This window comes from Aquarana catesbeiana, linkage group LG06 (genome assembly GCF_042186555.1).
Source record: "Aquarana catesbeiana isolate 2022-GZ linkage group LG06, ASM4218655v1, whole genome shotgun sequence".
NCBI classification, from domain to species: domain Eukaryota; kingdom Metazoa; phylum Chordata; class Amphibia; order Anura; family Ranidae; genus Aquarana; species Aquarana catesbeiana.
Window position 1 is genome coordinate 96,566,709 of NC_133329.1, and position 14,466 is coordinate 96,581,174.

General features: G+C 43.4%; 1 protein-coding gene across 1 annotated transcript in view; it reads right to left on the minus strand.

Moving 5' to 3' along the window:
* PKD1 (polycystin 1, transient receptor potential channel interacting) overlaps positions 1 to 14,466 on the minus strand; it is a 288,453-nt gene that overhangs the window by 137,605 nt on the left and 136,382 nt on the right. Inside the window, exons 9-10 of the mRNA XM_073636475.1 lie at positions 11,997 to 12,253; positions 9,993 to 10,724 (exon numbers count right to left, since the gene is read on the minus strand). Of these exons, the coding sequence (XP_073492576.1) occupies positions 9,993 to 10,724; positions 11,997 to 12,253 (989 nt within the window). The remainder of the gene's footprint in view (positions 1 to 9,992; positions 10,725 to 11,996; positions 12,254 to 14,466) is intronic.

Below are 14,466 nucleotides of genomic sequence, written 5' to 3' on the forward strand. Positions count from 1 at the left end.
AAAAGTAGGTACTGACAGCCGGTTTATTTATGTAGCAGGTTCTGGTAAAATGCCACCCCTCATCTCCTGATATTCACCTTCGCTATATTCCCCTGCAGCCCTCTGTAGTCCTTGTTTAACTTTCTGTAAGGTCTCTGATTTAGCTTACACAGGGTTAGTGACATTCTCCACTGCAACCATATGACAGTGTTCAGGTCTAGTCATTGGCCCCTCAGGCCCATACATATTCTCCCCCAGCACAACACAGTGTTTAGGCCTTGCAATTGTTCCCTCAGACCCATACATATTCTCTGCTCCCACATTCCACCTTGTGACAGCATTCAGGCCTGGCCATTGTTCCCTTAGGCCTACACATATTCTCCACTCCCACCACATGATAGTGTTCAGGCCTAGACATTGTCCCCTCAGGTCCATGCATATTCTCCCCTCCCACCACATGACAGTGTTCAGACCTGGACATTGTCCCCTCAGGCCCACATGACAGAGTTTAGGCCTGGCCATTGCTCCCTCAGGCCCACACATATTCTCCCCTCCCACCACATCACAGAAATTAGGCCTGGCCATTGTTCCCACAGGCCCATGCATATTCTCTTCTCCCACCATGTGACAGTGTTCAGGCCTGGCCATTGTCCCCTCAGGCCCATGACAGTGTTCAGGGCTGGATTTTAGGCCTGGCCATTGTCCCCTCAGGTCCATGCACATTCTTCCCTCCTACCACATGACAGAGTTCAGACCTGGCCACTGTCCCCTCAGGACCAAGTATATTCCCCCCACCACCACCACCACCAGACAGTGTTCAGGCCTGACCACTATCCCCTTAGACCAGTGGTTCTGAACCTGGGGGTCGGGACCCCCTCAGGGGTCGAATGATGATTTTCCAGGGGTCACCGAATCCTGGGCTGTTCCTGAAGCCCACACCACTCACCTAGCCTTTTCGTGCCTGCCCAGCAGGGCTGTCCCTGGAGCCTGTGGAGGCCCAGCTGGGCTGTTCCTGGAGCCAGCGGCTGCCCACTCAGCCTCTTCACAGCCATCAATTCAGATTACGGCATAAATGGGGGGCAGAGACTAGAGGTCAGCTGACTGGCGAGGAATGTGAAGTGTGAGGGGCTGCAGAAGACCCAATCTCCTGATTTCGGCATAGGTGTCACTGCTGTGAGACACAGTGAAGCCAGAGACACAGAGAGTAACACTACCTGTGATTATAGTTGCCATTAAAAGTTCCCACTGCAGTTCTCAGATCAGCAGATGACCTTGATCAAAAGCACCTAAGCTGGCTGATCAGAACTCCTGCCACTAATCCCAACATCCCACCAGCACTGTCACTGATCCCAACTCCCTGCCAGCACTGCCACTGATCCCAACTCCCCGCCATCACTGCCACTGATCCCAACTCCCCGCCATCACTGCCACTGATCCCAACTCCCCGCCATCACTGCCACTGATCCCAACTCCCCGCCATCACTGCCACTGATCCCAACTCCCCGCCATCACTGCCACTGATCCCAACTCCCCGCCATCACTGCCACTGATCCCAACTCCCCGCCATCACTGCCACTGATCCCAACTCCCCGCCATCACTGCCACTGATCCCAACTCCCCGCCATCACTGCCACTGATCCCAACTCCCCGCCATCACTGCCACTGATCCCAACTCCCCGCCACTGATCCCAACTCCCCGCCATCACTGCCACTGATCCCAACTCCCCGCCATCACTGCCACTGATCCAAACTCCCCGTCAGCACTGCCACTAATCCAAACTCCCCGCCAGCACTGCCACTAATCCCATTCCCCCCCACCAAGGAGTAAGAGAAGGAATAAAAATAGAGAATACATGGAAGGGAGAGGAAAAGATGGAGAGGCACAAAGAAAAAGGGAGAGAGATTAAGAGAAAAAACAAGAAAGATGGCTAGAGAGAGAGAGATGGGGAAAAAAACAAGAAATTAGGATAGAGAGAGATAAAAGGGAAAGAAAGGAGAACAAAGAGAAAGAGTGGTACATCCTAAAATGTACCATAAGGGGTTTTAATACTGTACGAGTGGAAGGGACTCAGAAAGCGCTAAATGTGCGTGAGTTAGGGGCGCAAATTACTTGTCTTGCCTTGGGTGCTGACAACCCACGCTACGAAAATAATTTTAAAGGCCCACACATAATTTTCCTTCTCACTACATGACAGTGTTAAGGCCAGACCATTGTCCCCTCAGGCCCATGCACATTCTCCCCTCCCACCATGTGACAATGTTCAGGCCTGGCCATTGTCCCCTCAGGCCCACACATATTCTTCCCTCCCATCACATGACAGTGTTAAGGCCTGACCATTGTCCCCTCAGGCCCATGCACATTCTCCCCTCCCACCACGTGGCAGTGTTCAGGCCTGGCCATTGTCGCCTCAGGCCTATGCATATTCTCTTCTCTCACTACATGACAGTGTTCAGGCCTGGAGACTGTCCCCTCAAGAGGTCCATGCATAGTCTCCTCTCCCATCATGTGACAATGTTCAGGCCTGGACATTGTCCCCTCAGGCCCTTGCACAAGCTCCACTCCCACCACATGTAAGTGTTTAGGCTTGGTCACTATACACGCATATTCTCTCTTCTCACCTTGTGACATGCATCCTGGGAAACAGTGAAAAAGATTGCATTGCCCCTCCATACCTGGAAGAACTGGGTGTTCCAGAACTGAATGATAAAAGCAACAATTTTTGGAAGTACAGTGGAACCTCGGTTTGCAAGTAACGCGGTTAATGAGCGTTTCGCAAACCGAGCACTGTATTTCTAAAATTCCTAACTCGGTTTAGGAGTGTTGTCTCACAAAATGAGCAGGATTCAGGCCAAAAGCGGTGTGCAGTACCGCTTTTGGCCTGAGGTAGGGGGCGCCGGAGCCGAGCAGAACCGAAAGTCGCCGATCGGCGCCGTTCGGAAATGCACGGAAAGGCCCGAGGTCAGTTCGGCTGACCTCGGAAAGGCTTGTGAACTGAGTCTTTCCGAGGCTCTCCGGTTCCCCCTCGCCTCTGGCCGCATGCGGTATTGCATCCCACTGAAGTCAATGCGGAACTAATTATTTTAGTTTCCATTGACTTCAATGGGAAAACTCGCTTTGATATGCGAGTACATTGGATTACGAGCATACTCCTGGAACGGATTATGCTCGTAATCCGAGGTTCCACTGTACTTTCGAACCACATTCATTAAGTCATCGAATGTACTGATGACAATTTTCATATCAAAATCCGTACGAATGTTCGTTCAAAAATTGACTAGTGTATGGCCAGCTTAAGAGTTTGCTTTAAAAACTGGCAGCGGGACTCTCTGCTATAAAATTTTTGAAAGAACAAATGTGCCAAGAGATAGGAGTCAGCTGTTGGCAGATTAAAAAGGTTGCAACGGTAGTTTTTTTATACCTTAAAACCGAACTTCAGTCATTTTTTCATCTTTCCATCTATTAAATCTTGTTGTTTTAACTTTGGGTAGTAAAAAATGTTTTTTCTGCTAGTAAATACCTTATACAGCCCACTTTCTGTTTCTTGTCTGGTAAAAAGCCTAGGCTTATGACATCATGCACAGCTCTTTCTCTCTCACTCTTATGAGAGTTTGCCAGGAAGGGAAGGGGGATGAGTCATAAGAGGGCCAATGAGAGCTGCAGAGCTGGAGGTATGCCTCTGTGTGTCTGTGTAAATCCAGGAAGTGAACAGGCAGCAGCCTCAGCTGCCCACAGTTAAAATGGATGCAGCCAGACTCAGTGGAGGGAGATTTCTGCAGCATATTTGGTAAGTACAGCATCACAGTATATATAAAATAATATGCAAAGTGGTTGGAGGGAAGCTTCAGAATGGCAAAGATGTTTTTATTACAAATTATGTGGACAGACTGCAGTCCTCTTTAATGCATTCTCTGCATTAAGGTAAAACTTTTGTAATGTTAGCTCCCCCCCTTCCCTAATACTTTCCTGAGCCTGATCTCAATCCAGCGTTTTGCTGATCTGCAGCGCCGCTCTTCTCTGCCCTCTACTCAGAGGAAACGCAGCAGCGAGAGCCACTGGCTCTTTCTGCTGTCAATCAAATCCTCTGAGCAGACAGCGGGAGTGCAAGGCTGAGCCGCACTTTGTGTGTTAATAGATGCACATAGCCCAGATTGGTATCGAGCTCAGCACTTGGAGAGAAGGAGGAGCCAAGACTGCCATTGGGGGACCCCAGAAAAGGAGGATTAGGGCTTCTCTGTGCAAAACCATTGCGCAGAACAGGTAATCATGACATGGTTGTTATTTTAGAAAAAATAAAATTAAACCTTTACAATCACTTTAACGCATCAAACACAAAGGAAATCAAGTCATGACTTGAAGCACCAGATCAGGATACAATGTTCCTTTCTGCACCATTTCAAGACACAACAACTTTGTCCGCTCTGGCCCGACATCTCACCACATGCACACTATGGTCTGGGAGCCAAATAAGCTTTCTGTATGTTTATAAGTTTACAGTGGTTTATAGGCCTTGCATTAGGTTTGTTTTTTGTAGGTTGTCATGCTTCATTTTTAACAAAAATCTAACATGTTTACTTCTGGCAGAATCCACGCTAACTGTCGTTGCATCCTGACATAAGGGCGCCACATGGAGAAAGCATGATGGGAAACCGGATAGGAGGAGAAAGAGGAAAAAACTGCACAGTCGACTTGGCAGTGAGTCACTGGCTGCGGTTTCTGCATCATCTATCTTTAGGCATGCTGTGATCACGTCAGTTAATTATGTAAGATAATAGCCTGCAGCACTAGAAAATTAGGCAGTATGGCACCCGTAGCAAACCCTTTCACTCCAAAACCTTCTGACATTTATTAGCTTGCAATGTGATTAGTTACAAAGTATTGTCATTGGTGTGTGTTCTTTAAGGGGACACGGTCGTCTTGCCTACTCAGGGCAAAATGAACCCCAACCCACTGATACCTTGCCAGCACTCCGTAGTCCCTAGCTAGTTGTCTGATTGTTATGATGCCCCTTTCGCTTTAATGCTCTCTATGTCACAGCTCTTGAACAAGTATGCAGTTAGAAAAGGCTGAAAAAAAAAAAAAAGGTCAGAAGTACATATCTGCAGACAGCAACAACCTCTCTTTATTAAATCCCTCCTTTTACAGCTCTAGCTAATTTTTAAATGAGAGGGAGAGTGCATTTAAGCAGATAACTAGTGCTGTGCCCTCTCTTTAGCTATGCCATGTGACTCTGGGAATCCTTTGTCAGGTATTCTCAGTGGACAGTAGGGATGAGCTTTTGAGTTCAAGTCAAACTCATGTTCGACTCGAACATCGGCTGTTCGCAAGTTCGCCGAACAGCGAACAATTTGGGGTGTTCACGGCAAATTCGAAAGCCGCGGAACACCCTTTAAAAGTCTATGGGAGAAATCAAAAGTGCTCATTTTAAAGGCTTATATGCATGGTGTTGTCATAAAAAGTGTTTGGGGACCTGGGTCCTGCCCCAGGGGACATGGATCAATGCAAAAAAAAGTTTTAAAAACGGCCATTTTTTCAGGAGCAGTGATTTTAACAATTCTTAAAGTGAAACAATAAAAGTGTAATATTCCTTTAAATTTCGTACCTGGGGGGTGTCCATAGTATGCCTGTAAAGGGGCACATGTTTCCCGTGTTTAGAACAGTCTGACAGCAAAATGACATTTCAAAGGAAAAAAAGCCATTTAAAACTACTCGTGGCTATTAATGAATTGCCGGTCCGACAATACATATAAAAGTTCATTGATAAAAATGGCATGGGGATTCCCCACAGGGGAACAACGAACCAAAATTAAAAAAAAAAAAAAGACGACGTGGGGTTCCCCCTAAATTCCATACCTGGCCCTTCAGGTCTGGTATGTATTTTAAGGGGAACCCCGCAAAGAAAGAAGATAGAAGAAAGAAGAAGTATTTAAATAAAGGAATTGTCAAAAACTGTCTCTTGTCATTTTTAACATCTTTGACACTTTTTTTGTGAAATGGTAGGGGTACTTTTGTACCCCCTTACCATTTCACACAGGGGGGAGGGCTGGGATCTGGGGGTCCTCTTGTTAAAGGGGGCTTCCAGATTCCGATAAGCCCCCCACCCGCAGACCCCCACAACCACCGGGCAAGGGTTGTGGGGATGAGGCCCTTGTCCCCGTCAACATGGGGACAAGGTGTTTTGGGGGGGCTACCCCAAAGCACATTCCCAATGTTGAGGGTATGTGGCCTGGTACGGTTCAGGAGGGGGGGGGCTGCTCTCTCGTCCCCCCCTCTTTTCCTGCGGTCTGCCAGGTTGCGTGCTCGGATAAGGGTCTGGTATGGATTTTTTGGGGGACCCCATACCATTTTTTTTTTTAATTTTGGCACGGGGTTCCCCTTAAAATCCTTACCAGACCTGAAGGGTCTGGTATAGACTTTGAGGGGGACCCCACGCCATTTTTTTTTTTTAATCTTGGCCGGGGTTCCCCTTAATATCCATACCAGACCTGAAGGGCCTAGTATGGAATTTAGGGGGACCCCCCACGTCATTTTTTTTTTTTTTTAATTTTGGTTCGGGGTTCCCCTGTGGGGAATTCCCATGCTATTTTTATCAATGAACTTTTATGTGTATTAATAGCCGCGAGTAGTTTTAAATGACTTTTTTTCCTTTGAAATGTCATTTTGCTGTCAGACTGTTCTAAACATGGGAAACAAGTGCCCCTTTACAGGCATACTATAGACACCCCCCAGGTACAAAATTTAAAGGAATATTACACTTTTATTGTTTCACTTTAAGCATTATTAAAATCACTGCTCCCAAAAAAACGGCCATTTTTAAAACTTTTTTTTGCAATGATCCATGTCCCCTGGGGCAGGACCCAGGTCCCCAAACACTTTTTATGACAATAACTTGCATATAAGCCTTTAAAATCAGCACTTTTGATTATTCATGTTCGTGTCTTATAGACTTTAATGGTGTTCGCGTGTTCGAACAAATTTTTTGGACGTTCGCATGTTCTGGTGCGAACCGAACAGGGGGGTGTTTGGCTCATCCTTAGTGGACAGCACCAGCAAAAAAACACAACATTTATGCATACAACCAGGTGTCCCCAAGACCAGCCAAAATAAAAAAGAGAGGGGGTTGCAGCACAGGAAGCTTTATTTACTGTTCATTTAGGTTCAACAATAATCTAGCAATGTTTCAGACATGCATTCCCTTTATAGTTAATCATAAAATAGAATGCAAGACAGAACGTGAGATAAAAAGTAGCAACATAATACCTTCTGCATTATATTACTTTTCATATTGTTTTTATTTTCTTGTAATATAGAATGATTACTTTATATTCATTCCTTGTCACTTCTGGTTTGGTCTTTTATGCTTATTCTATTGTATAATTAGCTTGAATAAGTTCAGGGGTGCCTGAAACATTGCTTGATTATTGTTGAATCGAAATGAATAAGTAATGCTCTCTGCTTCACCACCCACTCTCTCTTTATATATATATATATTTATATATATATACACAGTTGTGTATGATACAGTTGTGCTCATAAGTTTATATACCATGGCAGAATTTATTATTTCTTGGCCATTTTTCAGAGACTATGAATTACTTTCACTCATGGTTAGTGTTTGGCTGAAGCCATTTATTATAAATCAACTGTGTTTACTCTTTTTAAATCATAATCACCACAGAAATTACCCAAATGACCCTGATCAAAAGTTTACATACCCTGGTGATTTTGGCCTGATAACATGCACATAAGTTGACACAAAGGGGTTTGGATGGCTATTAAAGGTAACCATCCTCACCTGTGATCTGTTTGCTTGTAATCAGTGTGTGTATAAAAGGTCAATGAGTTTCTGGGCTCCGGACAGACCCTGGGCATCTTTCATCCAGTGCTGCACTGATGTTTCTGGATTCTGAGTCATGGGGAAAGCAAAAGAATTGTCAAAGGATCTGCGGAAACAGGTAGTTGAACTGTATAAACAGGAAAGGGATATAAAAACATATCCAAGGAATTGAGAATTCCGCAGTGTTCAAACTCTAATCAAGAAGTGGAAAAAGAGGGGGTTTGGTGAAACTAAACCATGGTCAGGTAGCCCAACTAAAGTTTCAGCCACAACTGCCTGAAAAATTGTTAGGGATGCAAAGAAAAACCCACAAATAATTTCAGGTGAAATACAGGACTCTCTGAAAACATATGGTGTGGCTGATTCAAGATGCACAATAAGGAGGCACTTGAAGAAACATGGGCTGCATGGTTGAGTCACCAGAAGAAAGCCATTACTATGCAAATGCCACAAAGTATCCCGCTTACAATACGCCAAACAGCACACAGACAAGCCTCAAACCTCTGGCACAAAGTAATTTGGAGTGATAGGACCAAAATGTTGCTTTTTGGCCACAATCATAAACGCTTCATTTGGAGAGGAGCCAACAAGGCCTATGATGAAAGGTACACCATTCCTACTGTGAAACACGGAAGTGGATCGCTGATGTTTTGGGGATGTGTGAAGCTACAAAGGCACGGGAAATTAGGTCAAAATTGATGGCAAGATGAATGCAGCATGTTATCAAAAAAATACTGGAGGAATATTTGCATTCATCAGCCAGGAAGCTGCGCATGGGATGAGCTTGGACATTCCAACATGACAATGATCCAAAACACAAGGCCAAGTTGACCTGTCATTGTCTACAGCAGAATAAAGTGAAGGTTCTGCAGTGACCAACTCAGTCTTCTGACCTCAATATCATTGAGCCACTCTGGGGAGATCTCAAACATGCAGTTCATGCAAGACAGTCCAAGAATCTACAGGAAATGGAGACTATTTGCCAAGAGGAATGGGCAGCTTTACCATCTGAGAAGATAAAGAGCCTCATCCACAAATACCACAAAAGACTTCAAGCTGTCATTGATGTTAAAGGGGGCGGTATTAAGAACTGGGGTATGTAAATTTTTGATCAGGATAATTTCGGTAGTTTCTGTTGTCATTATGATTTTAAAAGAGTAAACTGATAATAAGAGTAAATTGATAATAAATGGCTTCAGTCAAAAAGCAGTACTTGACACGCATAGAATATTTTACGATTATCTATTGAGATTTATAAAATATCCCATTGCAGGTGCTTTGCCCCCCGTCGTCCTCTCCAGGTCCAAGAGCGTGGCCCCTTGCAAGTCTGGTGGACTGTGAATTCACCTGGGGGGGCGCGGAAGGGACGTGCGGAGACGATGGTATCACTGAACGCAAATGTTTTTTAGCAATCTGGTTTGTGCGATACATCCTCACTTTCTCATCTGTCCAATGGTAAATATACCTCTAGGTATATGGAGATATTTTTTGCACAATTTTAAATGTTGTAATAATGTTTTGTATACTGTTAAATGTCTTAATTAGAACTCTTTGATATATTTTCCTGGAAATTTTCAATTTTTTGTATACTTTTGGGTTGTGCAGCCCCGGAGACTCTCATATATGTTTTTTTCTATTCTATATTTCCAAATGGCTTCAGCCAAACACTAACCATGAGTGAAAGAAAAGTTTTTCTGTTATCATTTATATTCTCTTAAAAATGGCTAAGAAACCATAAATTCTGCCAGGGTATGTAAACTCATGAGCACAACTGTGTGTGTATATATATATATATATATATATATATATATATATATATATATATATATATATATATATATATATATATATACATACACACACACACACACTATACACATACACATACATCTAAAAAACAAGTTCAAAAACTTAAAAGCTTCAAATAATAAATCTCTGATTTCCTTTAGCATGGAATTAAAACTGCTGCGAAAAGTCTGCCTCAAACTAATAAATGTCAAAAATAGAGACCCATACAGAAAAAAAATTATATATATCTATGCACATTAAGGTTACAAACAGATTTTTTTTTTAATGTGCTCTACAAGCTTTTAAAGATTAAAGGTTGGTTCAGACACATATTTTTCCTGTAGATCTGTAATTTGTGCATGGCATCTATGTGATATAAAGTCAACTTACCACTCGGGTGTTGAGCAGCACTCTGGCTTGAGGGTAAGGGCTTGTGCTCAGTCCTCTGATCGGGTCCTCCATCTTCACTAAAAATGATATATTTTGGGAGCTTATCTCGTTTTGCACAGTTATTGAAACGTCCACAACCCCTCTCCCCAGCCCAAGTAGATTGACCTCAGAGTATGAAATGTCGTCTTTATCTGTGGTACATTCCATGGATACAGCAAAAAATTTTGGAGGACATGTTCGATTGAAGCTCCAAGTCTGGTTGTTGCCAGTCCAAAATGAGGTGGCATTGGAGCCTGAGAGAATCTTGAGAATCACAACGGGATTGTCACTGGGAATGTAGTAGATTTCATCTTGTGGTGTTGGATAGACGACACTCAGACCAGAAACCGGTGACACCACACTAAAGCTGTAAGACTGCATAGCTTCGTACAACTGGTTGGTAAAGTTTGCCGTGACTGTATATTTTCCAGGAGGCCATAGACCAGGGTTTAGTTTACCGCTGAAAATCAAGGCAAGCTTTTTGGTGGTGCCAATGACTCTTAATGAGCATGTGTTGTTGATAAGTGCTTCTCCTACGAGGTGCCCAGGAATACAAGTAACCCAATCTGACTGGTAGAATGCATGGTATGATCTGGAGGAGTGGCAGTGTAGAAATGTTTTGTTGGGGGCATCATGTTGTAGAACAATAAGGTAATTGGGGAGCATTTGAACACTTGCATCTTCAAACGTTGCCTAAAAAATGAAGAGTGAAAGTTTACAGAGGCGTCACAAGCATGAACATCAAGATTGCTGTATTGTATAGTGAAAGGCCTCTCAAAAGGCACCATGTGTACACTGCTGGTTCAAATTCTCCCCGTAGGTGGTACATGGAAGACCTAAGGATGTATGGGCTGGAAAGTCATGCATGACAACTTGTAAGCTCTAGGATTAGCTAGAAGGGAGCATGTTCCTTTAACCAGCAGAGTAAATGTGTGCACTGATATGGGATGAGCTTGGTAGGTGATAGGCATGCCTAACCGTAGCCAAATTGTTTATATTCCTTTGGATAAAGCAAAGAAGATTAAGAGATTTTTTGCCTTATTTTCTTTCAGGTCATAAAGTGACGTTTAATCTTTCCAAGGGGGACCAAAACAGAACCAAAAACACATTTTTACTAGAGTGGGGAAGATTAGAACTTCTGATTATGTATAAATTGCTGTCTGTGCCTTCCTGTCCCAGTCAAAACCACTTCTTTATTTCTTGTACAGGTGTCACAGTGACAGGAAGTGAAGACAATTCTCCGCAATGGCACACACAGAAAAAAACCAACAGACATTTTTAACTCTAGCTAACTCTATCCAAAACTAAAATAATGGCTGGGATAAAATTTTTTATAAGATCTATTGCTCCAGACCTCCTCCAGAAAATGCCAGTTGCTTGGCAGGTATGCTGATTCAGTGGAATCATTACTCTAAAGCTGGCCATACACTAGTAGAATTTTGTTCAAAAGATTTCATTTTAAGAAAATTCATTACGTTTTCAGTGGTCAGTGGGGGTCAAATTGATGCAAATTTTTGACCGCTGTGGTAGGAAAATTTAAGGCACAGGATAGAAAACTTTTTTCAAATGAGTGACTTTCTAACAGGTAATGTGGTCTTCATTCAGGAAATTTCATTCACCCCACTATTTAATGCTAAAAGAAAACAAAATATTGAAGTACTTCCAAACAACATTTATCAACTCATCAAATGACTGACAAGAATCAAGAATTTTTGTATGAATGTTCGTATGAACATTTATTCTGAAATCTAGTAGTGAATGGCCAGCCTAAAGACTCTGGACTAACAGTGCAAATCAGGCGCTGTGACTTCAAAGTTCCTGATCACCAGTTAAGAAAGAACTAAGTCAGACAGTCAGCTGAAAAAACCTTTTCCCAAGGAGGACACCAGTGGCAACCCCCATATTTCTCACAGACCAGGCTTACTAAAAATGTTTTCTTTAAATAGGAAAAAGACATAAGATTACCAAATACTGTGTAGCATTGCCAGCAGGGATTGTGAAGAGATATTCCTTTATTAAGGTGAAGTTTGGAAGGCTTCTGTTGGACTGGGCCATTGATGAGAAGGTGGCATCTTTAGATTTGCTGGATGGGAAATGGCCACTCTCCACTGGTATACTACTGTTGGTGTAATTGCAGGAATCCGGCTCTTCCTCACAGTCAGGGAGAGTCTCGTTTATTGGCTTGCTGCTTGGTGGGGAGCTTGCACTTTGAACTGGACAGTCTGACCGAAGAAAACAACATTAGTGAACCACAGAGGTCAGATGGGACAATCAAAAAAATATTATAAATAAACATTTACATCCCATAGAAAATAGGGAAAAAAAATTAACCTTAAGAATAAGTTAGAGTCCGATTTTATTTAAAGAGGTTCTAATTGGGCAAAGTGATTGGTTCGTTGGAAAGGTCATCCCCACACACCTTCGCTTGGCTCCCTACCTACTCTCTTCACCTGTTAGTGCCATGGATCGAATCCCAGCGTAAGCTCTGTAAGCCTTAGTGATTTGACACTTAGGCATCCTGGGAGAAAAGAGAGAAGTTCACATGCTGCATTTTATGTTGTGCAGATATAAAGTCATAAGAGAGGATGAGGTATTCTGTGGTTCCACAGAGAAGAAACTAGGCAGGGCTGACAACACTGCTTGGAATCTTAGAGCAGCAGAAGCCGCGTTGTCAACTCAAACAAGAATTCAGGCGCTCCCTGGATTACTGGGAGGACCACCATGTGTTTTCCTGTACTTACAGCTTTTTTTTTTTTTTTTTTTAAGTCAACACATGAGGAATGTGCAAAGCACAAGAATATACTGTAATAAGGAAAGTGCTAATATTTCTGCAATTCCTCCAATTGTATCCTCCTCTTCCCTCCCCAAGTTACCTCTTGTCTACGCCTCTACCCACCTACAAGCATCATCCCATGTCTCCATCTTCCTACCTGCTCCCGGTTCCACCCCTTTTAGAGAATACAAAACCAAGTATAATTTTGTGGTGCCAAAAAATTTGTACAGAATTTGATAATAACAAGGAAGGCAGTAAAACAGATCCCCTGCAGCCAGCAACACTAGACCCTCCAGCAGTCAGCCAGAATCAATAGACCCTCCAGCAACAATAAATCCCCCACTCCCATAAACACTACATCCCCCTTCCCCAAATGACAATAGTCCCCCAACAGCTAGCATCAATGTACCCCCCAGCACCCCTTGCCAGTACATACATTCAATGCTGGAGGCGCTGGAACTACGTGCCGCCGCGTTCCCAATTAAAAAGAGCCCTGGTTGCAGCAATTAGAGCAACACATGGAAGCCAGTGTGTGTTCATTTTCTATATTTTTTAGAGATCCCGTCACTGGCTAATTGCTGGCAGCACCAGGATCACTGGTGCGACATGGCCTCCATTGCACACAATTGTATTCTTTATATAGTGATATTAAATAGTTGATGGAATGCTTTATGTTCATTGACATGGTCCGAATAGCCATACTGCACACAGTCTCCTCCCTTAGAAAGTCAGAGTCTACAGCTTTCTTAAAAAATTCAAATAATTAACTAAATTCCAAACACAGAGAAATATTTTTTTGTTTTTACGCCATCTCCACGGCAACCGCATACCTTGGACGACGTTTTCACAATTTCTACCAAGTCTGTGTCGGGGTAAGGCTGCTCGTATGTAGGCTTTATCTTAAATATTCAACCAGTATCTGAGCCAGCAGGTTTATCTCCCGCCCATCTGACACAGGTGCAGAAGTGGAAAAAGACACATTTTTTACTGGAAAATGACGGCAGTGTGAAAAGGAAAATGTACGACTGGTGTATACAGGATGAGATCACCTCTGTCTGGATATGGAGCAACTTTCTGAATTTCAGGATTGACCCCTGCAATATCTGGAGCCATTGTAGACCAGACTCAGACAACAGAAACCTCTAGGAAAACTGGAGGAATGGGAAGGTGCCACTGTAGATTGTAGAAGGTAGTTTTTTTTAAATGAATGATTGCCAAGAGAGAAAAAAAAAAAAAAGTCCGATTCCCGGTTCACACTGATGCAGTGCAAATTCACTGGGAATTCTGTGCAGATTCCGCGCCGCATCCAAATCACGCCCTGTTCATGCAAACCTCTGTGGGTGTGTATGTTAACGACACCCCAAAATCGGTTAGCAAGTGTGATTTGCTGAATCGGATTCAAAGGGTCCTGCACATTTTTCGTTTGGATTTGGTGTGATTTGAGCCATACAGCATAATAGCTCAAATCGCACTGCCGAAGAATTGCATGTGATCCGAACAGGAATGCAGTGCGATTCCTGTTCAGATTTGCATGCGACTTCCGCACCGCGTTGTGTGAACCGGCACTAAAAGAAAGATGTGGAATTTAACCGTTTCAGTACTGGGCACTTTTACCACCTTCCTGAGCAGGCCAATTTTCAGCTTTCAGATTTTGAGTAACAA